This window comes from Trachurus trachurus (assembly GCF_905171665.1).
Source record: "Trachurus trachurus genome assembly, chromosome: 22".
NCBI lineage: Eukaryota > Metazoa > Chordata > Actinopteri > Carangiformes > Carangidae > Trachurus > Trachurus trachurus.
In genome coordinates, this window is record NC_139907.1 from 813,196 (window position 1) to 838,153 (window position 24,958).

At 45.3% G+C, this 24,958-nt stretch overlaps 2 protein-coding genes across 3 annotated transcripts in view; one reads left to right on the forward strand and one right to left on the reverse strand.

Moving 5' to 3' along the window:
* The window catches only part of tbpl2 (TATA box binding protein like 2), a gene marked incomplete at its 3' end in the record, with an annotated part of 106,437 nt that extends 97,411 nt beyond the window's left edge, over nt 1–9,026 (reverse strand). The window contains 1 exon segment of the mRNA XM_083998372.1: nt 9,004–9,026.
* arid4a (AT-rich interactive domain 4A) overlaps nt 2,127–24,958 on the forward strand; it is a 32,002-nt gene continuing 9,170 nt past the window's right edge. The window contains exons 1-20 of one of the 2 annotated variants that reach the window (XM_083998361.1): nt 2,127–2,249; nt 3,760–3,810; nt 6,366–6,476; nt 9,155–9,220; nt 9,306–9,396; nt 11,159–11,238; nt 11,372–11,469; nt 13,198–13,330; nt 13,458–13,537; nt 14,869–14,945; nt 15,123–15,298; nt 16,137–16,209; nt 16,359–16,453; nt 17,364–17,461; nt 18,123–18,441; nt 19,301–19,518; nt 21,575–21,736; nt 22,228–22,309; nt 23,017–23,218; nt 24,043–24,105. In XM_083998361.1, the coding sequence (XP_083854487.1) occupies nt 3,805–3,810; nt 6,366–6,476; nt 9,155–9,220; nt 9,306–9,396; nt 11,159–11,238; nt 11,372–11,469; nt 13,198–13,330; nt 13,458–13,537; nt 14,869–14,945; nt 15,123–15,298; nt 16,137–16,209; nt 16,359–16,453; nt 17,364–17,461; nt 18,123–18,441; nt 19,301–19,518; nt 21,575–21,736; nt 22,228–22,309; nt 23,017–23,218; nt 24,043–24,105 (2,230 nt within the window). In that variant the 5' untranslated portion in view covers nt 2,127–2,249; nt 3,760–3,804. The remainder of the gene's footprint in view (nt 2,250–3,759; nt 3,811–6,365; nt 6,477–9,154; nt 9,221–9,305; nt 9,397–11,158; nt 11,239–11,371; nt 11,470–13,197; nt 13,331–13,457; nt 13,538–14,868; nt 14,946–15,122; nt 15,299–16,136; nt 16,210–16,358; nt 16,454–17,363; nt 17,462–18,122; nt 18,442–19,300; nt 19,519–21,574; nt 21,737–22,227; nt 22,310–23,016; nt 23,219–24,042; nt 24,106–24,958) is intronic. The other variant, XM_083998362.1, reaches the window with a different exon arrangement.

The window sequence follows — 24,958 nt, forward strand, 5'->3', positions numbered from 1 at the left end:
GTGTTTTGATCCGTGTGTGTTCAGGATCATGGAAACTGGTGATCGCCTTCTTTTTAACGTGTTGCTCGAGTTGAGCTAATAATCAATAATCTATCAAACTGTTGAAGTCATCATGATAATTCCACTGCAGCTTTCTTTGCTTCTTTTTTATTTCTCTGGAAGTGAGAGGACGACAAAATAGAATCATCAACTTGTTTCTCTTTACGAAGTCTGGACCAGGAAATAAAAAGGCATCCGACAACAGAAAAACATTCAGTTTTTATTTAAAAACTGGTTCATGTCAGGGAATTTATACAGTCTATAGGGGCAGACAACATGATTTCACCTTTCATTCAGGAGCTGCATTGGTATTTATTAGAATTTTGATTTTTCTATGAATGAAACAAATGAATAAATAAACTAATAATCAATGATTTAAAGGGACAACGAGGAGTTTCTATTTGGTTATAACAAAGTCTGATATTAATGTGGATGAATCTCCGTTACCACTTGTTAATGGTCCATTTTCTATAAATCTATGGTTTTGTCTCTATGGTTATTTTGTTATTATTAGTGGTGGTGGAAATGCTGGGCGAGCCGACCAGCGTTTCTTTACTTTTGGTTTCGTGGCGAGTCATGAGAATAACGCCGCCGAATCTCCGTTTATGGTGGGAACTACGACGGTATGTGATCGTCTTCCAACCTCTGACTTTAATTCTTGATGAATGAAAACATGAGTCTGTCTTGCACCGGTCAAAGAATTTCACGGTGCGGAGGCTCATAAATGTAGTGAGAAAACACTTCCCTTTTACAAAACTCCTCGTTGTCCCTTTAACAAAACAAGTTGATCAATCAGAAATGGACCAGTAGCTGCTCACACACACAGAGTCTCCTGATTATACTGATTAAAGCTGAGTGGTGTTTGTCTTCACCCCCCTTCACCTGTTGGTCCAGGGCCTCCTGACCTCTTGAGCCCCTGAATCTGTGCCCTGTAGACCCCTACGGTCGGTAACCACTGGTCACACACACACAGACACACACACGTGTACATTGTGTTCCCATGTTTGTTGTGTACTATAACCTCCATGATCCTGAGGAAGAGACCGACAGGCCCATATAAGGCTCTGTCGTCACGTCACGGTCTTCCTGTGACGTAGAGCGCGGATGGGATGGCCACGCCCCCTCCCAGACCACCGACCGTGTTGTTCGGCTCACGTGACGTCACGCTCCGGTACCGTTTGATCCACCGGTGACGTCTCACGTACCGGAGTTGCGTCACCAAACTCCCATTAGAGACTGATCCCAGTTCAGCTCATGGATGTGTTATTATGGGAATCTGAACTGTGACGTTTCTGAACGGAAGTCTGGTGCGACGTAAAGGGGGCGGGGCCTCCTACTGACCCGGAAGCTCGCTCAGCCAATAGCGACGCGTTGCTGCTGCGAGCAAAACGCACGCGGCCAATCGCGATCTCCCGCGGCGGGTTTTTTTTTCTTCTTCTTCCGTCCTCGCCTGTTTTTTTTCTTCTTTTTTTTTTTTACGTCAATCTTTATTGAAATTCATCATCAATGACAAAACAAATAACACTGAATTGAAAATGGCACATTCATAAATGTAGATACACAAATCAAAATCCTTTTTTTCTTACATTTAAAAACGAAGTCAAGCAGTATAATTAAAACCATTGAAAAATCTAATAACACAAAAGCTATCAAGACCTTGAACCTATGTGCTCTCTACAACATATTTTTATAATGCAATCTGTAAAAAAAAATGCCTTTATGCATGTATGTAACCCCCTGGCGATAATATTTGTTGTCGTGTTGAATTGTGTTGTTTTGCACAATTTTTAATAAAGTTCTGAAAAAAAACAAACAAACATTGAATTGAACATGGGGTACATAATACATTCGATTCAATAAGAGGATTTAAAGGCTTTGTGGAAAAATTTAATAAATAAAAATGATAAATAAATGATTAAAAAAAAACATACATAAGCATCCTCGCCTGTGATTGGTCGACCGCGCTGTCGATGTCGTCATTTCCCTCGTGGCGCCGCGTTCGTATCGACCAGTGGCGGCGCCGGAACAGGAAACGTCCTATGGAAATCGCGGAACCGCTCGACCAATCGCATTTCTCGGTGGGAAGCGGCGCCGTCGGGCTCGGCCAATCAGCGGCCGGGAAACAGAGCTCGAGCTCAACAGCTTGTTGTTCGTGAATCGCTTCGCAGCCCGAAGAGCAGGAGAAGGGGAAGCCGCCGCGGCCGCGTAACGTGAGTAATAAAACCTTCCTTTTTCCGCCCAGAACCGAACACAAACTTCCTAACGAGTGTTTATCGGTCCATCGGCGGCGGGGGAGGGCGTGTGGCTGTGTGGCTGTGTACGGGGCGGCCAGGTTCGAGTCCCAGGCGGCCGCCGTGCTACCGAGCGGGCTGCGGGTTGAATGGCAGCGGCGGCGGCTTGTTTTTTTTTTGTTTTTTTTCTCTCTCTTCTTAGCAGTGAAGAAATGTGAAGCTCCGCAGCCTTTGTGGAGCCAGAAACGGGTCAGAAACACGGCTATAACCTCCAGAACCAGCCGGTACCAGCCGGCGGCGGCGTCTGGTCCCGGCCGCTGTCACCGAACCTCCGTCGGTACCGGAGAAACTTTAGTTAGTTGACCGTTGATCGCCGCTGTCGCTGCTGCTGCTGTTAGCCACGTTAGCATGTTAGCAAGCAGACCGTTTAAATCGCCATATGATCGTTGTTAGCCGACTATTAGCTCTGTTAGCTCCGTTACTAGCCTCTGGTCCCGGCCGCTGTCACCGAACCTCGAAACTTGAAGTTGAACCGTCCAACAACAACAGTCCGGTCGGTGTCGCTGCTGCTGTTAGCACGTTAGCATGTTGGTTAGCAGACCGTTTAAATCGCCATATGATCGCTGTTAGCCGACTATTAGCACCGTTAGCTCCGTTAGCCGAGAACCGGACCTGCTGGACTCGGTTCTGTTCCGGTCCAGACTCGGTCCAATTCAGTTCAGTTCAGTAGCAAACGACCGACCAGGACCAGGACCGACCTGACCCCCCCACCTCCACCCCCACCCCCCCGGCAGCTGGTTGATAGAGGGAAGGAAGGAGGTGGGGAGGGAGAGGGGTGTTAAAGTTAGCCGAGCTGAGCTAGCAGAGCAGAGCAGAGGAGAGGAGCTGACATGGCGACGTGACTCAGAGGAGCGGGAAGGGAAGAGAAGGAGAGAAGGAGCCACCGCTGCCGCTGCCCCAGGTTCGATCCCCGGCCTGAGGGAGCAGGAGCCGCCCGGGAGGAGGAAGAAGAGGAGAGGAGTAGAAGGAGAAAGAAGAGAGGAAGAGGAGGAGAAGGAAAAGAAGGAGAGGAGTAGAAGGAGAAAGAAGAGGAGAGGAGAAGAGAGACTAATATAAGAGGAGGAAGAAGAGAAGAAGGAGAGCAGGAGGAGGAGAAGGAAAAGAAGAGAAGGAGAAAGACCTGGGAGTCGGAGGGAAAAGAGGGAGAGGAGAGGAGAAGAGAGACTAATAGGAGAAGAGGAGGAGGAAGAGAAGGAAGAAGAAGAGAGAAAGAGGAGGAGGGAGGAAAAAGAAGAGGAGAGAAAGAGGGAGAGGAGACGAGACTAATAGGAGAAGAGGGGGAAGAAGAGAAGGAGGAGAAAGAAAAGAGGAGTAGAAGGAGGAAGAGAAGGATGGGGGGTCTAGCAGCTTAGCATTATTATTATTAGTATATTATTATTGTTGTTGTTGACTCTCTAACCTGCAGCTTCTTCTTGTCTCTGTGTTGCAGTGATCACAGTTTCTGCCAAGCTGGACCCCCGCACACGGCCTGAACATGAGGGTGAGTGACCAACACACACACACACACACACACACACCGAGCAGCCACCACCTCCACCAGCGACCTCACACATACACCTGTCACCGTACCTGGTTTCACTTAAAGGGACATTCCTCTGGAGGTTTAACCCCTGGTCTCGGAGGTCGGAATTCCCAACTTGGAGATCTCCAACTTCCGACGTCATTGCGTTCACGCTGCATGAACTCAGAGGAGAGAAAACATGGATACCTGAAGGAAGTTTGTCGTATTGTGGCTCATCGCTGAATACAAAGAATATATGCAGCAGTAAATGATGTTTATTTTGGAGGCAAATGAAGAGGAGAGGAGACGTTATAGCCTTGATAACAGTTAAACCTTATTTCCGTTACATAGGAGGAGCCGCAATTTCACACCATACAACAATCACAGCTTAATATAAACGTATTTCATATCGGCTACTGCAATAATACACAAATAATATGCATTCAAACCTCAACAAACAACTTAAAATGTCTAAATTCTAACGGTTTAAGACGAGGGCCGCCATGTTTTGATGTTGTCGTGATGTCAAGTCGGAAAGTCGGAGCTCTGATATGATACCCGAGTTTCCCACCTGTAATTATTTCAGAGTTCGACGCTGTTCAATTCGTTTTTGACAACTCGGAGCTCGTTTTTTTCCGAGTTGTCTTGAACACAGCATAAGGCACCAAGTCAAGTCACCGACCACAAGCTTCAGACAGCCTGATAGAAAGCACTGCTGTCTATGGAGCCTCCAGCCACAGATAATGCTCAGAACAGCACCAAACTTACAGAGTTCCATCCCATAATACCAGGCATCAAACACCTGCTAACTTCGCCTGGTTTCTGTTGAAAAGAGACTAAAACACAACTCAGCCCCTCTCCTCCAGCTGCTTCCTGCTGGTGCAGAAGTAGTTGATCAACTCAACTCTGTTCATTTCCACGTCAACACTCACTAGTTGTTAGAAGCAGAGAGGGAAGACACAAACCACGTTTCCATCAAATTATCTAAAGATCGATAAAAACACAGTGTTTCCCCTACCGGCCCGCCCCGCCAGCACGAGCCCCCGCCCCCCTTGAAAAACGGGTAATCTAGGAGCCAATCGCGGTCCGAGCGGACCTGTTGATCTGATAAAACTGTTGGAGCGCTCCGCCTGAAGCATCCAAGCTGCCCAAGCAACCAAACGGCGCTTTTCTCCCTCACCGGACGAGGAAGCGCTGTGAATAGCCGAGAACAGCGGCTGTGTTGTTCACATCAGACGCACCGCGGCGTGCAGCCCCGCGCCCTGCAGCGATCGTTTTGCCGTCTGGTCTGTTTTGTGCACGAGCTTCGAGCGATCGCGTCAAACCGGGCAGGAAGTCAAACAAATAAACACGAGAGAATCCGGTCAATGTTCAAACCTGTTTCAAAATAAAACACAGCGATGAACAATTACTAGAGGCCAATGTGTGTGCGCGTTTGTAGCCTATTTGTGTTTATTTAATCTAAACAGAGCACGCGGGGGACAAACACACACACCCGCCCCTCCAAGACCAAACGGCTTAGGGGAAACACTGAAACATGAATGTGAATAACTTCGGTTCAAGTTTGTTTCCATCTCAAAAAACACAAACCAGTCACGTTGTAGTCGACTGGACGGTGATGTGTCCGTCAAGCTGCCGTCTCAGAGTCTTCACCTACAGCCGTGTAAAGGTGTAAAGACTGTTCTGTTAGACTGAGACTCTCCACATGAAGCCAGTCGGTCCTGTTCACCTGCATCTGTGTGTGTTCACGCCACCGAGTCTCTAACAGCTGGAACACGGAGAAGAATCCACATAAAACATGATCACAACTCACTGTTATCAGACAAACAACTGTTTCCATCAACATCTGTCACATAAACTTTGTATCAATCAAGAGAAAATCTGTGGAGATCGACCGTATTTATATTTTTATAGATATTCATGACATTTAATCTAATGTTACTGTTTCCATGAGGTGTTTTAAATCCTATAAGACTTAAAGGACCATTCTGGGCAAATTCTACTCTGGGCTGTATGTTCCTAACATTTTAGGTCTAACAGAAGGAATCTGTAGATTTTCAGTTTAATGTCTCCTGTTGTGCGGTAGTTATGGTCTGTCCCCGCATCGCCACGGCAGCGATGAATGGGAGTGGATTGAAGTTCTGCTGCTTAGGCTGTTTCCATCCCTCAAAGCCACAGACAGCGTCAGATGGAGACTCAAACATGCAGCCAGAAGTTTATTTACTTCAACAAGCCGACATGTTTGTAAAACTAGATCTAATTCAAAGTCTGGCGGAGTCGAGACCCAAGTTGACGCTCGGTGTGTTCAGGTGCAGTGGGAAGCTCCCGTTTGTGTCAGAAACACAGGAATATCAACTCAACTAATAAACTTCTGGGTCTTCAGATTCCTTCTTTTAGACCTAAAATGTTAGGAAAATACAGCCCCGAGTTGAATTTGCCCGGAATTGTCCTTTAACATGAATAAACCGTGTGCATGGAACCTTAACTTTAACTCTGTGTGTGTGTGTGTGTGCGTGTGTGTGTGTGCGCTGCAGGCAGCAGACGAGCCGGCCTACCTGACCGTGGGGACGGACGTCAGTGCCAAGTACAGAGGAGCGTTCTGTGAAGCCAAGATCAAGACGGTCAAACGTCTGGTGAAGGTCAAGGTGAGAAAACACACACCCACAACTCTCTCTGTGTGTCTGTGTGTGTGTCTGTGTGTGTGTTTCTGTGTGTGTTTCTGTGTGTGTGTTTTAAAGGTGTGTGTGTAGCAGGCGTGTTGTTGTGCACACAGGTCGTAGTTGACTAGACACAAAGCATGATGGGTATTACGAGTCGTTTCAGTACTCTATTACTCACAGACTGATAACAGAACTCCATGTCCCACCGGATACGCCAGTGGTTGCCACGGTAATGCGGTGACCCGGTGTGTGTGTGTGTGTGTGGTGTCATCAGAAATGCCTCTTCTCTAAACTCTAACATTTCCTATGATCCTCTGCTGCTGTTGAGCTGAGCGACCTGGGAAATGAATCTCATTGTGACTTTTTTCTTTTAAACTGATATTATGATTTTTTATTATTTAATCTGGTCGGAAAGAAGTGACTTTATCTGGAACCGACTCACTCCCCGTATCCCTCCACACAGACAGACGCTGTGACGCTGTGTCCAGTCAGCTGATAGGTGGAGGGATACGGCGCTCTGGGCGTCTACTTTCCATTCACATCCTGTGGAGTTCAGTCTCACAGCGCTTCCTTTTCTTTGTTGAAATCTGATGAGACTAAAATGAAATCATAAATCAGGGTTAAGGTCTTTGCACACTGAGTCCGTTTTTTTCGCATGCGTTTTTCGTATCTGTCATCCGACAAAAAACATTACGCGCAGGCTCCTTGCACACTGAGTCCGTTGCGTTTTATTCGCATGCGTTTTTATTTTGTGTTCCAAATTTCGGAGAGGGAGACCAAATCGTCACGCAGTGATGCACTTTGTGGTTCTCCAACTTGTTGAGAAATGAAAGAGAAACATTAAAAGCCAGTAGAGGATCTGCTGCTTGTTAATGAGCAGCGGAACTATTATGATCACTTCAACTGTTTATTTTAGGATGTCGGTCCAGTTTGATAGATATTGATTATTAGCTCACATATTAAACAGAAGACGGACAATTCCCATGATCCTGAACAGCGGCTGGCGCACACACAGACACGCACACACACAGACACGCACACTCAGTGAACAGCGGCTGGCGCACGCACACACACACCCACTCAGCGGTGATCCCCCCCCCCCCTCCCTCTCTCCCTCTCCAGCCTCGAAACGCTGATGTGATTGGTCAAAAGACTTTTCACGGATGCGAAAAACGCATTAAATCGAACCTGATCCGAATTTTTTTATGACGGACGAAAGTTTCGGACTCGGTGTGTAAACATGATTGACACAACATGCGGTCGATTTTTTTTTTTGACGTGCGGCAATTTCGGACGACAAAAACGGACTCAGTGTGCAAAGGCCTTTAAGAGTCAAATGTCCTGGAAAAGCTTTGAGTTGTCCTGGAAAATGATTGATCCCATCATGACAGCAGCTGTCAGAGCTCAGTTTGACTGTTTCAGACCACACCGAGGATTTCTTTCCTAAAGGTCAAAGGTCCTAGTGAGAAAACTATGGACATTGAGTTGCTGAGTGTTTCCAGTGTTGGACCTGTTTTCTCCTCTGATGAAGGACAGATAGTGACAGCTGTTGGTGTGGTTTAAAAACAAAAACAACATGTTTTATAATAAAATTGTCTTCATTTCTAAGCATGTGAGATATTATGTCATAGATAAGTTGGGGCCATAGACTGCACATCTTTAATGAATGAGAGAGAGGAATAAACATAGAAACAAACTGGTTAAATGTACAAAATAAGCTGCAACTGTTGAAGAGACTTCTCCAAAGCATGAAAACGTCCTGGAAAAGTGCTGGAAAATGATTTCAGGAAAAGAGTGGGAACCCTGTAAATTCTTGTCACAGCACTGAACGAATCCCGGCTCATCCTGAAATGTTTCCAGAGTTCGTCTGTGAATCCTCGTTCACATCCTCTCCCAGAAACCACTGCCACACATATAGAATATAATAATATATATAATATGTATAATAAATAATAAATACATATATGAGGGCTCTGCCTTCGTCTTCTGTTAAAAACAAGACCAGCAGCAGCGGAGATCGCTGTCCCGTCACCATGGAAACACGAGACGCTTACGTCCATCTTCCTCAGAGTGAAGTCTCACAGGAGGAGAATTTAAGAGCATTATGGGATATTGTGAGACTAAACGTTGGTTACCAGGGTTACGGTGTGAAACTGAGACGTTTTAGTGAGTAAACCTGTGATGTCACTCGCCGAGGTCGTACACGGCTTCGTTCCTGGTCACATGACAGCAGCTGGCATGATGGGAAAAGCGCCGGATCATGAGCTGATTGGCTCTTAGTTAGGACTGCAAACACTACGTGTTGTTGTATAATGCTAGATTATATGAATCTCATGTTGTACTGCAAAAAAAAATTCACACAGAGTCAAACTTCTGTTCTGAGAAATATATTGGTTATTTATTGGACACTTGCAGAACAGCATAAGAAATATATATTATTATATATCAGTGACTTCCTGTTTGTACTGACGGCGGCTGGAAACTGTCCGACTTGACTGCAGCTTTCTGTCACTGCTGCTGCTGCTGCTGCTGCTGCTGCTGCCAGCTCTCGGCGCAGTTCATCTAGAACGCACCTATGGTTTCGCTCAATGAGCTGATGATGTCATGTGATGTCACAGCTTCTCTTGGCTGTCTGACCAATCCTGAGCCTCCTCTGTCTGCAGGTGACGCTGAAAGGAGACAGCACGTCTCAGGTGGTGCAGGACGACCAGGTCAAAGGTCCTCTGAGGGTAAGAAGATGAAGATGATGATGATGATGAAGATGATGTCAGAGTTGTGTGTGTGTGTTTAATCCTGAGGCTCTGATTGGTCCAGGTGGGCTCCACTGTGGAGGTGAAGACCAATGAGGGCTTGTCGAGCGAAGGCGTCATCGGCAAACTGACGGACGCCAGCCTGTACACCGTCGGTGAGTCAGAGCAAAAATATATAAGAAATAAACTTTACAATGAATAAAATACTCTCAACCCTCCTGTTGTCCTCATGGGGGAGGGAAGGAAGGAAGGAAGGATGGAGGAAGGAAGTGAAAAGGATGGAGGGAAGAAGGAAGGAAAGAAAGAGAGGGAACAGATTGGGTCAAGGAAGGATGGAGGGAAGGGAGGGAGGAAAGAAAGAGGGAACAGATTGGGTCAAGGAAGGAAGGATGGAGGGAAGGGAGGGAAGAAAGAGAGGGAACAGATTGGGTCAAGGAAGGAAGGATGGAGGGAAGGGAGGGAAGAAAGAGAGGGAACAGATTGGGTCAAGGAAGGAAGGGTGGAGGGAAAGAAGGGAGGAAAGAAAGGGAACAGATTGGGTCAAGGAAGGAAGGATGGAGGGAAGGGAGGGAAGAAAGAAAGGGAACAGATTGGGTCAAGGAAGGAAGGATGGAGGGAAAGAAGGGAGGAAAGAAAGGGAACAGGTTGGGTCAAGGAAGGATGGAGGGAAAGAAGGGATGAAAGAAAGGGAACAGATTGGGTCAAGGAAGGAAGGATGGAGGGAAGGGAGGGAAGAAAGAAAGGGAACAGATTGGGTCAAGGAAGGAAGGGTGGAGGGAAAGAAGGGAGGAAAGAAAGGGAACAGATTGGGTCAAGGAAGGATGGAGGGAAAGAAGGGAGGAAAGAAAGGGAACAGATTGGGTCAAGGAAGGAAGGATGGAGGGAAGGGAGGGAGGGAAGAAAGAGAGGGAACAGATTGGGTCAAGGAAGGATGGAGGGAAAGAAGGGAGGAAAGAAAGGGAACAGATTGGGTCAAGGAAGGATGGAGGGAAAGAAGGGAGGAAAGAAAGGGAACAGATTGGGTCAAGGAAGGATGGAGGGAAAGAAGGGAGGAAAGAAAGGGAACAGATTGGGTCAAGGAAGGAAGGGTGGAGGGAAAGAAAGGGAAGGAACAGATTGGGTCAAGAAAGAAGGAAGGAAGGATGGAGGAAAAGGAGGGAGGAAAGAAAGAAAGAGAAGGAACAGATTGGGTCAAGGAAGGATGGAGGGAAAGAAGGGAGGAAGGAAAGAATGGAGGGATGAAAGAAAGAAAGGGAACAGATTGGGTCATGGAAGGAAGAAGGAAGGATGGAGGGAAAGAAGAGAGGGAGGGAGGAAAGAAAGAGAGGGAACAGATTGGGTCTAGGAAGGAAGGAAGAAGAAAGAAGGAGGGAGGAAAGAAAGAGAGGGAACAGATTGGGTCAAGGAAGGATGGAGGGAAAGGAGGGAGGAAAGAAAGGGAACAGATTGGGTCAAGGAAGGAAGAAGGAAGGGAAATGATGGTGGGAAGAAGGGAGAAAGGAGGGAAAGAAGGATGGAGGAAGGGAGGAACACAGAAAGGAAAGGAGGGAAGAAAGGAAAGAAGGAGCATTGGAAACGGATACATTTCCCACAGAAAATCTATAAAATGTGATAGAAACAACTTTCTCACAGACGAACACAGTGTTTTATCTTGAGTTTTATTAGAAATGAACTTGTTCTGTGAGTTTTGGGAGTTTTTTGCTCCAGAAACACTTTTGTTTTGGTGAATTTTGTAATTTCTGGTTCCGCTAGAAAAATTCAGAGTGTAACGGTCGAAGAGCCTGGTGACGCGAGGCTCAATGAGCTGATGATGTCACAACTTCCCTTGGCTGTCTGACCAATCACGTTGCAGCTGCCCCCCCCACTGGCGATGAACTGTTGTAACTGTGTGTGTGTGTGTGTGTGTGTGTGTTTCAGTGTTTGACGATGGCGATGAGAAGACTCTCCGTCGTACGTCCCTGTGTCTGAAGGGAGAGAGACACTTTGCAGAGAGCGAGGTGAGGAACTAGTTGTCAGGCGCGTGTCCTTCCACCACGGTGTGTGTCTGTGTGTGTGTGTGTGCTGACGTGTGTGTGTGTGTGTGTGTGTCTGTGTGTGTGTGTTGCTGACGTGTGTCTCGCTGCTCCTCAGACTCTGGACCAGCTTCCTCTGACGAACCCGGAACACTTTGGGACTCCGGTGATGGGGAAGAAGTCGAACCGCGGAGGACGCCGCTCCTCTCAGGCCGTGTGAGTAACCATGGTTACGTGTTGCACCAATAACAATAACAATCAGAACAAAACGGTTGAATAACAACCGGTCTGGATAAAACTGCTTCATGTCGACACATCAGCTGGAAAATTTTAAAGGTGTACAGAAATGGCTGTTTGTCCTGTTTGTCGCGCCGAGTTGTCACGAGCTGCAACACGAGTTTACCTGAGTGAGGAAAACGAATTTGATTGGTCGTTATCCAGCGGGCGGGATATTCAAAGCTTGGGGCGAGACCGAGCTCTGTGTGTGTGTGTGTGTGTCAGACGTTTGAATGACGGATGACAGATCCAATATCAGTGGCTGGTGAATCGTGAGCAACGTGACGTATAATCCGTGCGCCTGCATTATCCAATGTGGAAAAAAACAAAACACACTTTCATCCCGGATTTACTCAAAAGAATTTTGCACAAAGTTTGATAGATGAGTTATTACACTAATGTCAAGACCCACAGTGGGCTCAAATTCAATTTTCTTTTCTGTACAGCTTTAAATACGAAAGAAACTTTTATCTATAAGCCGCTACTTTTTTCCCCGCCCCGGTGTCCCAGCTCTCGTCTCTGCACCGCGACATGAACGGCGCTCCGCAACCCGTAATCTTTTGTTCATGACGGTTAGGGACGCAAACACACGCTGTAACATCGTATATGTTATGTAACTTTATCCACCGCTCCATTTAGTGATGTTTCACCGGCTTCGTTGTAAACAAATGCACATGGAGGAGAGGAGTGTAACCAGAACAGACTGTCACAGTTCTACTGTCTTTCTGTGGAAACATCTCATGTTACAACATGAAAACCTGACGCTTATATTCAAGTGCGGCCTAAATATGTACAAAATTTACTTTCTTTTATAATTTAGCTGGTGCGGCTTATACTCAGGTGGCTCAATAGTCCGGAAATTACACTGCTCTGAAATCATCGCCCGTCCCTAAAACATAAAATACTCTTAAAGGCAGAGGAGTTGTGATAAAAATTAAAATTTCAGAAGTCTTGACTATTTTTTTTTAATAGACAAAATAAGTTTAATTAAAAAGTACCAAGAACAGGTACTGTTTTATACCGGTACTGGAATCGAGTACCAAATGTTAAAGGTTCCTTACGCACATGTTTTTATGCTTTATTTGACGTCCATGTAAACAGAGAAGTTTGATGATAATCCTGTGCCATGTCGACACGACAACACTCGCAAATGAAAACGGCAAAATATTTCATGGTATGTGCCTTGGGATGTTCGTTTTCGATTTCTCCTCTCCAGAGTGGAAATCTTAAAAACGCTCCGTCGTTGCATCCCCATGTAAAGGGGGAAAACGCAAAACCTCTGCTCCGATTACAATGACCTGAGGAGGCACGGAGGGCAGTGTTACGATGGACGCAAATCAAGAGGAAGAAGAGGGAAACATTCTGGGTTGTACACTGGCGTGCAGACTTGGTGGTGTTGTGCGGCACGCTGCCACCTCGGCGCCTGGCGTGCTACAACATTGAATTCCACAGACTTTTGCGTCGCCGTATGCACGCAGATTTCCTCCCCAAAAACACTTGTCTAAACGCGGAATAAAAAGTGACACGCAACAACGCCACTTTAGTGTTTTCTGTTCAGATTGTGTAGCCTCAGGTTGTAGAGAACACGTGTCTCTGTAGCGAGGGAACGGGTCGGTCAGCAACTTCAGGTTTGATATGTCGCTGATGATGTCATCCCCCCCCCCTCAGGGCCGACGAGGAGAACGAGTCTTCGTCCAGCGAGGATGAGGAGGACGACCGGAGGAGGCTGAACGACGAGCTGCTGGGGAAAGTCTGCAGCATCGAGGACGAGGAGGAGGCCAGCAGCTGGTACCTGGCCCTGGTAAACACGCACACACACACACACACACACACACACACACACACACACACACACACACACACACACAACACGGACACACACACACACACTGAGACACACACAGTCACTAACCCTCTCTGTCCCTCAGGTCGTGTCTCCGAGCTGCAACGATGAGCTGGTGGTGAAGAAGGATCAGTGTCTGGTCCGGTCCTTCAGCGACTCCAAGTTGTGAGTTTGTTTTCTCAGTGATTATTATTATTATTATTCAAGTATTAAAATGTGATAAATCAATTTTGGGAAAATTAAGATCCTTAAAAAGTATTAAAAAGTCTTTTCACGCAGTGTTTCCCATTCATAGACCAATGTGTGACCAAGACCAAGCGCCAAAAATTGATTCTGCTTTTTTTTCTATCATCAACAATATCGTTCCATTCATTCATCTCCGTGTAACTCCGTTTTGGCAGTCTCTCTCTCACACACACACAAACACACACACAGAGTGAGAGAAGCGCGCATGCACAACAGCAGTGCGTGGTAAAAGCGAAACTGACATGGCGCGATCCCCCCCCCCCGTTCGGACGATCCGCTACCGCCACAGTCTCCTTGCAAACCTGTGGGAAACACTGTCACAACTTTATCAAGTCTTAAATTATGAAGGAATTTTTTTCTGAATTAGCTGTCCAAGAGTTTGAGTCCTAAAATATTTAAATATAAAAAGAAAAGAAGATTGTTGTTTTTGTTTTTTGAGAATGGAGCAATGTTGTTGATAAACTTTGCCTTTTATTTCTTATCGCAGCCTTTTTTTAATTCTGTTGTATTATAGTGTTTTTTAGTCTTTATCACAAACTAAAACTGTTCAGTTAAAAGTGTCACTGATGTAAATGGTTACAGCTTGAAGCGGTGGTGAGGTGTTGAAAAATATTGAGAAGGTCTTGGAAAAAGTCTTAAAAAGGAAATAAAGGGATAGTTCACCCAAAATTGAAATTTCACGTGCAGCACTGCATGTCCATATGACGGTTGAGAACGGAGCTCACTTTTGTTCATCCAAAAAGACACACCAAAAAACATCCAAATACCTCCATGCTGCTCCTATGTAATGTCCCTCTTGTATTGAAGCCCCGACATGAGAAATTGTTCCGAAAAAAATTAAATAAGTCTATATTTTAAGCTTGTTTGTAGCAGAAGCTCCCAGTTTCTCAGTTCACTGCTTTGCCTCAGTGCAAATCTCGCGTGATTTGCAATACAAGAGGGACATTACAGACGAGCACTATGGAGGTATTTGGATGTTTTTTGGTGTGTCTTTTTGGATGAACAAAAGTGAGCTCCGTTCTCAACCGTCATATGGACATGCACTGCTGCACGGAGCCCCGCTGTAACTCAGAGAAGACACGGAGGACTCTGAAACTTCTCCCAGCCCTTAGTCCACATGACGGGGAGGAGATAATGAGGGAAATTTGAATTTTGGGTGAACTATCCCTTTAAAAAATATTGAGAAGGTCTTTAAAAAGTCTTTAAAAGGTATTAAAATTAACTGTATTTCCTCTGTCTCCGTCCCACAGCCACACGGTGGCGAGGAGACACGTCCACGCCGCCAACTCCATCAGCATCGCCAGGTCTGAGTTCTCCAGCAGGAGAGGTGAGAACTGCAGCTCCCACAATGCACCAGTGCTGCTGCAGCTCCCACAATGCACCAGTGCTGCTGCAGCTCCCACAATGCACCAGTGCTGCTGCAGCTCCCACAATGCACCAGTGCTGCTGCAGCTCCCACAATGCACCAGTGCTCCTCCTCACCCCCCCTCCCCTCTGTGTGCAGGTGCTGAAGCCGCCCAGATGTTCCTGAGGAGCCACGAGGTTCCAGATGTGTGGAAGATGGACATGAGTCAGATTCTGGACTCGTCCTCCAGCGACGAGGACGAGGAGGAGGAGAAGGAGAGCGAGGAGGAGGACGACGAAGACGACAAGAAGAAGAAGAAACTCATCAAGGAGGAGGTGAGAGGTTAAGAGTTATAGAGCAGTTTTTCTCAAACTGGTTTACATCAAGAACTTTAAACTGACACTAACTAGACCACGGACCCACTGGACTAAACGTTGAAGCAAACACCAGAAATACATTTTACTTTTTTAGTCGATGTACGTTACAATCAGGGCCAATGGCGTTAATTTTTGCAAATACTGTAGAGAAATTTCTGGAAAAAAGTGGTACAAAAACGTTTAAACATTTCTAGAAAAAATGTACACATTTTTGTAAAATGTGGTAAATTTTAAGAAAAAGCTGAAGACCCCTGTGGGTCCCCGGACCACAATTTTGGCGCTTTTCCACTACATAGTCACAGCTCGGCTCGGTAAAGGTGCTTTTCCACTACAGCTGAGTTCTCTAGTTCCTCCTCAGCGGGGGTAGCTGCATTGTCCGTCTCTCTTTTTTCTCTCCTCTCGTCAGCTCCAAACTCACTGGTCTGCACCTCGTTAACAGACCACAGTGGTTTAACACACAGCAACATTTAACTCAGGTGAAGGAACAACAACAGTCTCGATACAGATCAGCTGGCGCTGTTGTTCTCATGTGGGACGTCGCGCTGCACTCTTCCAGTGACAACGCTCTGTCCAATCAGTGGACGGCAGTCGGCTGACGTCACGTTATAGTATCGCTTCAGCTGCTTGGAACCAGGGCTGAGGAGGAACTAAAACAACATTGTGGTGTTGTTGTGTGATGTAGAGCTGCAGCTTCACATATATAAGCAGAGTTTTTTTTTTAATTACCTACCTTCAATTTTTTTAATAACTCTCCTGTGTGTGTGTGTGTGTTAACTGTGCTGTGTGTGTTGTTTAGCCGGAGGAGGAGCTGGACCCCGAGGAGAGAGACCACTTCCTGCAGCAGCTCTACAAGTTCATGGAGGACAGAGGTGAGTCAGACCTGGACCAGAACCAGAACCAGGACCAGAACCAGAACCAGAACTGGGTCTAGAAGCTGGTGGTGGCTGACACCGTGTTAGTGGAGGAGCTGATTGGTGCTGACTCTCTTCCCCCCCCCCCCCCCCCCCCCCCCCTACAGGAACGCCCATCAACAAACCTCCAGTTCTGGGCTACAAGGACCTGAACCTGTTCAAGCTCTTCAGACTGGTCTACCAGCAGGGAGGCTGCCACAAGGTCAGACTCTCCTTCTCTGTCTCTGCTTCATGTCCTCATCACTCACTCTACCTCAGCTGATTTGATCTCCAGGTCGACGGTTGGCCGCCGAACGCCACATGAGAAAATTAGAATGACGGCTAGGGCTGGGCATCAGTCAAAAACCTTCGATACTGGTGTCTGTACCAGATGTGTCCGGGGCCGCGACTGGCGATGACGTGGCACATCATGATTGGTCGTGGTATTGTAATGCGTTACCTGGATGCTACCGCGGAGGGAGTTAGTCACTTCGCCCCGTAGTAAATATTGGATTATCTGTCACAAGACACATCTCTTCTCTACAGTTGGACACCAAAATGGAAACTTTCAGACGGACACATCAGGAGAAAATGAACTTAGTTCCAGACCTGTCTCTGTCTCTATCTCTGTCTCACCAACACACTCTCTCCAGATTTGGCTGTTGTTGTAAAAAGTTGTGTAAATGTTTAATGTTATCATTAGAAAATATAAATAGTTCACTTTCGTCTACCTACAACTTTTATAAATCCTCACGACCAATCACGATGTGCCACGTCATCGCCAGTCGCCGCCCCGGACACATCTGGTACCGACACCGATACCTTCACTTCGATACCGGTTCCTGAACAATACTTTTTTCGATACCAGTTTTTATAATATCACTTCTAAAAAAAATGAAAATGACATCACACATTGCATGATGTCACTTCCTGTCACCGTCCAATCAGCTGGCCCTGACGGTCTCTGTCTCTCTCTCTCTGTGTGTGTGTGTGTGTGTGTGTGTGTGTGTGTGTGTGTGTGTGTGTGTGTGTGTGTGTGTGTGTGTGTGTGTGTGTGTGTGTGTGTGTGTGTGTGTGTGTGTGTGTGTGTGTGTGTGTGTGTGTGTGTGTGTGTGTGTGTGTGTGTGTGTCAGATTGAGTCCGGTACGGTGTGGAAGCAGGTCTACATGGACCTGGGGATCCCCGTCCTCAACTCAGCGGCGTCCTACAACGTCAAGACGGCGTACAGGAAGTAAGTCACTCGTCATGTCACTCTGCTGCTGTTTCTGTTGCTACGGAGCCTCGTAACTATAGAAACTAGTGATGTCACAATCATTTTCATGTCACATGTCTCATGTTACATGTCATTTTCTTTGTACGATTATCAGAGAAGGAATCAGGGTGTTACGATTATTCTGCATTAATTAATTTTGTAAGATATGAATGTGTAAAATCAAATACAGTCAAAATATAATTACATACTAATTATTTAAACTAGGTATTTTAAGTGTCTAGTAGACATTAATAGTGTCTACTATTAATAACCAACTATTAATCCTCCAGGGGGAAGTGTTTTAAATATTCAAGTCATTAATTGTCATCTATACCAAATGTTTGTTGAAGTTTATTTTAATTGTTTGTTTTTTATCACAAAAGACTCGCTAACATTTAAATTCCTACCAATTGTATGTTACGTTTGGTAAATGGACCAGTATTTCTTACGTTTACCTTTATTTATTAAATAATAGAAAAATCTGCCTTAGGAATCTTTACGATTAATTGATTGTGGTGTTTAATACCGCGATTAATTGTGAAAACAAGTAATCGTGACATCCCTAGTAAAAACAACAGAGCAGGTAGAGGAGAAGTGGGCGTGTCCAGGTGTTGAGGGGGCGTGTCCTCTCTGTCCTCAGGTACCTGTACGGCTTCGAGGAGTACTGCCGCTCCGCCGCCATCACCTTCAGGACCATCCACCACAACAACCCTCGCTCTCCGCCTGCTGCCGCCAAACAGAAGGCAGCGGCGGCGGCGGGGCTGGAGCTCAAACCGCCGTCGCTGTCGTCGTCGTCGGCAACGCAGCAGCAGGTGAAGGCGGAGCCAGCGGACGAGAAGCAGCAGGAGGAGGAGGAGGAGGAAGAGGAGGACGAAGAGGAAGAGGAGGAAGAAGAGGAGGAGGCGGAGTCAGAGAGCGAGAGCGAGAAGGAGGTGAAGGAGAGACAGTCGTCACCCAGGGTGAGAGCTCGTTGTCAAGGAAACGGGTCATTATTGGTTATTAGTTTAGTTTTAGTCTGAAACGTTTTAGTCGACTAAACATCGTTAGAGTTTTAATCTGTTTGAATCCACAGAGTTTTAGTTTAATTTTTATCTTTGTTTAGTTTTTCAGTTTGATTTTTTTATTCCAGTTTAGTTTTAGTGAGTTCAACAAGTGATGAATCAGTTTCACTTTAGTCTTTATTTTAGAGGAATTGACTAGTTTTAATCTAGTTTCTATTTAGTTGTAGTTAGTTAAGGCAAGACAAGGCATCTTTATTTATATAGAGCATTTCATACCAAGGCAACTCAATGTGCTTTACATAAAGACAAAACTTTTTTTTTTAAGAACAGCATAAAACAGCATAAAAACACAGAGTTATGATGACGTAATGTAGTAATAGTTTAGAACTACAACTAAGCTGACATCGATACCTGGAGGTTGGAGCTAGTTCTAGTTTTTGTTTCAGTTTCCTAGATTATTGTTCCACTGCTGGTTTTAGTTTTAGTATAAACTATAATAACATTGAGAACATTGAATCATTCCACTCGTATTCAGCCAGTCAGTCGTCTAATCAACACAGTTCAGGTTTTGTTGTGAAACTTCTCATGTTGCTCTGCTCTTCTCCATTCGTCCCTCCACAACAGTTTGGTCTCGTTTTTATTTGTTTACTAAAGCGCTAACTATATTACGTCATCATAGCTGACTTTTAATTTACTTTTAATTTCGTTTTTATTTAGTTTTCATCCGTGAACTCACCTGTTAACACTTTGTTGACCTGTAAAGTTCCTCTCTGACCATATCTGGATGAGTTGTGAACTGGTGGTTGTGTCTCCTCAGGGGAGGAGGAGGTGTCAGCTGAAGCTGGAGAGGGAGTCGTCCTCCCGGCTGGAGAAGAGAGGAGGAGGAGGAGGAGGAGGAGAGAACAGCGAGGAGCAGAGGGAGGGGAGGAGGCGCAGCAACAGGAGAATGGACGACTCAGAGAAAGGCTCCGAGGACGAGGACGAGGAGGAGGACGAAGAGGACGAGGAGGAGGGAGAGAGGAGGAGAGGAGACAGGTGAGACGGCATGTGACCCGTGTGCAAGGTTATAATAGTTTTGGATTTTTAATTATAGTTTAGTTTTATTTAGTTTTGACTTCTTTTTCTCTAATTCAGTTAGTTTTAATTATTTTTTAGGGCGGGTTTGCTAGTTTTACTAAACCAGTGGTTCTCAACTGGTGGGTCGGGACCCAACAGTGGGTCTAGACCCGTTCTGGATGGGTCGCGGACAGCTGGTCAAAAAAGTAAATAATATTTAATGCACATCTGATGTTGGACATGTCTTTTATTTAGAAAAATAACTTATTTTAACACATGCAGTTGTAATGCTCCTCCTCACTCTCTTATTATTTGCTCCATTTGCTCTGAATGCAAAGATATCAGTTTCTTATTAATGTGGCCTGAATGCAGTGAATCTGGTTTTGTTTTGTGGGTCTTTATTTTGTGCAATTTAGGGCTGGGCGATATGGCCTAAAAAAAAATCTCCGATTTTTTAACAAAAAATCCGATTCACGATTTAAATCGATTTTCCCTCCCTCCCACCTAAAGCTATGGTCTACGACAGCACAATTGGATCTCAAGTGAGCCGGACCAGTAAAATAATAGCATGATAGTATAAATAAAAAGAAGAACTTTTCCCTTTGTATTATAAGATGTTTATAGTTAATGAACTATAGGTATTTCACACTTGGCAAATTCATTCTGAGGGCCAGATTGGACTCCCTGCTGGACCAGTTTTGGCCCGCGTGCCACACGTTTGACACCCCTGGTCTACGATCTGAAAAATGATGAGAAAATTTTGAAAAAAAGCACCCCCCACACAGACACACACCTCCCCTCCGAGCTCGTATGGCCCTAACCTCGGAGCCTCTTAACGACACACCCCCGACCCCAGAGCAGAGCAACAAGCCTGCTGCTGCCAGCAGAAACCAAACACGGCTTTGAATGCGGAGTAACAACTTCCACAATAAAACCAAAGATTACCTGTTCAACATAAACTCCGCTCTATCAGCACCGCCACTGCAGCGGGGTCACTGCAGTGCACAGCACACAGCACACCGCGGCTCCGCGAGCTTTAGACCCCGTGTCTCCCTGCTTCTCTCCCCGACACACAGCACCCTGTCCTGGGGGTGCCCGGTGCCGCCGCACCGGCGATCCCGTTGTCGCCGCCATGGAACACACCCAAGGTACAGGCAACTAGCGCCACGGCCATTAGCGGTAGCTGCTACACGGTGGTGGCGGTGCTTGGGCTGCCGCGGTCTTGTTCCTTTCATAGGGAGCAACAACACAGGAGAGGTGCTGCGGGGGGCGCGCGCACTCTGAACTACGGGAGCCCAGCAGGGATCGTTGGTGGTGGATGTTGAAGAGAAAATCGATTTTCATTAAAATAAATCGACGTAAAGTACAAATTCGAATTAATCGATAAAATCGATTTATTGCCCAGCCCTAGTGCAATTTGATATTTATTCACTTTAGTGAACATGCTCTGAATGCAGAGATGCATTAGAAGTCAAATATATCGTTTTGTTGGTCTCCATTTTGTGCAGTTTGATATTTTTTTATTCACTTCCGTACATGCAGTTGTCATGGTAACTCCTCAGTTTCATTCATGTGCTCTGAAATGCACTTTGCTCAATAAAGAGAAAAATTAGTTTTAAAAGGCTTTAAAAAAAAATCTTGGTTTGAATTCTATAAAAGTGGGTCGTGACTTAATGACCCAGAGTGAGACTAGTGGAGAACCCCTGGTCTAAGGGACGTTTGGTCACGGGAAGTGACGGACCGTGTGGTGCCAGCTCACGTCAAATTGCTCGAGTGAAATAGCCTGAATCGATTTCATATCAATCCGAAATTGACAAAGACGAAAACGAAGGGAATTTTATCTATAATTTCAGTACGTTTTAGTTAGTTTTGCAAACAACAAACAATACAGTTTCAGTTAGTTATCGTTTTTTCATTTGATGATAGTTTTTATTTATTTCAGTTAACGAAAATGTTTTTTCAATTCTAGTTTTTGTCATTTCGTTTGTTTTCGTTAACGATAATAACCGTGTGTGTGTGTGTGTGTGTGTGTCAGGAGCGAGGAGGACGAGGACGGAGACTCGGTGACGGGGACGAAGGTCCGGGTGAAGTACGGGAAAGGGAAAACCCAGAAGATCTACGAGGCTCACATCAAGAAGACGGACAACGACAACGGAGAGCAGTTCTACCTGGTGCACTACTACGGCTGGAACGTCAGGTGAGGACGGAGAACGGAAACCACGGTTACGGCCGCCAGAGGAGGAGGAGTCTGTTTCACTTTCAGTTTCATTTATTGACAAGGGACAATGTACATTAATAAAACATTGTAAAAAAACAAATGTAAATGCACCTGAGTTAGCTAAAAAAGCAAATTTTCATCGCCAGTCCCTCTACCTGATGATAAAAGGCAACCTTAAAAAAAGCAACAATGATGTAAAATACCAAAGACATATTAATAAATATACATTTGTAAGACAATACACACATTTGCGATAGCACCAAAAGACCAAAGACACATTCAATTCACATTAATAAATATACATTTGTAAGGCCATAACACACGTTGGCACAAGGTAGTTAGTGCTCATAATATAATCAGTTCTTAGTGCTGCCGTCATAGGGCTTCAGCAATACATAGTGTTAAGGAACAGGATTCATTAAACCAATCATGTTCTGACAGCTGTGTGTGCGTGTGTGTGCGCTCCTCAGGTATGACGAGTGGGTGAAGGCCGACAGGATCATCTGGCCGGTGGAGAAAGGAACGAAGAAGAGGCAGAGGAAGAAGGTGAAGGTGAGACGACAGACTGCTTCCTGTCTGCTCGGTCATTTAATGATAAGTGTTTTGCTTCTCAAGAGAAAATGTGATGTTTAAAAATGCCACTCTTACATTTGGCTGCAGTTGTTCCCATGAGAGCAGAATTTAAAATGTTCTAGAAAATTCAGTTTTGGAGATAAAATTCTGACATTTTCCTAACTTCATCAACCACAACTTTTTTTCAGGAAGATTGAAAATGTATTTAGCAGGAATTGGATGATATATGTTTACAGTGCTGGTTACAGTCATACGTTTTCATGCACTGTAGGCTCAAGTTTTGATCCGAGAAACAAGTTTTGTGGAGGACGGTCTGGAGATGCTCTGTAGCAAGTTTGGTGACAATTGAGCAAAAATTGTGGGAGGAGATGAAAAAACAGAGTGATGGACTTCATAATTTGTAATGAGTTTAAGTGGACAAAAGTTTCAGCAGTATCTGGGCGACATTTTGGTGAGAGTTGCAAAACTGTAGCATCTACCGTTGGTTTGGTAGGAATTTTTAAAGTTTTTAAATGTAAACGCTTATTGGGGGGCGCAAATATTTGTATATTTCTGGTGTTTGCTTCAACATCTTGTCCAGTGGGTCCGTGGTCTAGTTTGTGTCGGTTTCGGGTCCTTGATGTAAAGAAGTTTGAGAACCGCTGCTGTAGATGATGATGATGATGTCGTTGTTTGTTTGTCCTCAGAACAAAGACAGAGACGACGTGGACAAGGACCGAGACGAGGAGAAGCCGATGGTGAAAGTGGGCGGGGCCAAGCGAGGTCGTCCTCAGATCAGGACCACGCCCACCAACGCCCCCGGACGCAGCGTCTCCACGACGCCCAGCAGCGAGGGCCGGGCCAACGGCAAGAGGGCCGAGACCGCGTCCAACATGTCCAACGGAGACAGTAAGACACAGAGAGTTGAGAGTGTGTGTGTTTAGTAGGGATGTGCACGGTTACCCGAGTTACCGGGTACCCGAGTAGGCAATCTGCTATCCGGTTATGAATGTATGATCCGGTTAACGTAGGATTAAAGAAACGTCACGTTAGAGCAACAGTCTAGTGTCGGATCAAACTACATCATCAGGCCGTGGTTCGGCTTTTTGTAGTGTTCAACAGTTTCAGATCAAGCAACGTGATTTCCTGCTGTGTAAAAGTGTTTTTGGATCGAGCCTCGGACTTTCAAACCTTTTACAATAATCTGTGGTGGTTCCCTCGGCGACGACAGGTGTCATCAAGTCTGGTAGAAAATCTACTGCTTTCAGTTTACAAACATTGTGAAACCTTCCCAGTTATTTCCTGAGACGATGCGAGGCAGAGAGGACTGAAGGCACCAACATGTAGTGTGGACTAATAAATAAGCACCGCTAATGATTTAAAAAAAAAAAGGAAAAAAAAGTTTTCTCCTCCGAGGCGCCGCGGCATAAAGATGCACATCTGCCCCATATGTGCATCTTTAACTCCATCTCTACTCTTATTATCCAGCTGATATTTAGTCTGACGACGCTGTGTGTCAGTGATGTGACTGTCTGACGGACAGAGAACATTTATGCACCGGCTGCTCTCTGTCCGTCAGACATGACCTCATTTTATTTTTTATTACAGTATTCGGTTACCCGGGTACGACAAAGTTAGGATACTCGGTTAGAAAATTATTCGAAATGCCCATCCCTAGTGTTTAGAGAGTGTTTGTGTGTGAGCGACTCCTCTGATGCATCTCCTCTCTGCAGACACTCCTCGCCGGAGGACCAGGAGGACGTCGGGGATGTACGACTCGGACCGCGCCTCCATCGGTGAGAACAACAACAAACTCTGTTTACCATAGCAACCTCTGTTTACCAGTTCAGAGCAAACTGCACCAACCTCCTGTTTATCTCAACTCACTCAGTATCCCTCCGTCTTTGTGGAGGAATACTGAGTGAGTTGGTTAGTTCCAGATAAACAGCTTTTTTCCGACCAGTTGATGAACTGGAAGAAGGAGGGGGAAAAAAACTGTATATACCGTATAATTACACGTTAACAGGTGTGTTATTACTTAGTGACGGGACTTCTAGAGTCAAGTAACGGAGCGTTTTATTGTCAGTAACAGTAACGTTGTTTTAACGGGGGAAACAGTAACGTTTTGTAACAGTGAATTTGTTGAAATATTGTAGAGAAATTTCTGGGAAAAAGTGGTACAATTTCTCCAAAAACATTTCTATAAAAAAGTGGAAAAAAAATTCTCGGGAAAAAAAAAAAGTTTTTAAAAAAATTATTGAAAAAACTGTTAACATTTCTTTAAAAAGGAAAAATTCTAGAAAAAAAGTGGTACAATTTCGAGCAAAAAAGTTTTTAAAATTCTAGAAAAAAATTAGATAAAATTTCAAGAAAAGTTTGAGGACCCCGTTGAACCCTCTCTAGGACCGTTGGGGGGTCCCTCATGTTGAGCTCATGTTGAGAACCACTCAACAGGGCTGTGTCCTAACCCCCTCCTCTCTATCTAGTGACCAGTTGTTGTAGTGGTGTCTGAATATTTAGTGATTATTAATGTTCACTATATAGTGACTGAATCTATCCCACAATTCACCGCAACATGTAGTGAACATCCGATGGTCACTAACCGGAGCAAGATATCCCATCATGCATTGTGGTCACGGATCACCGTTA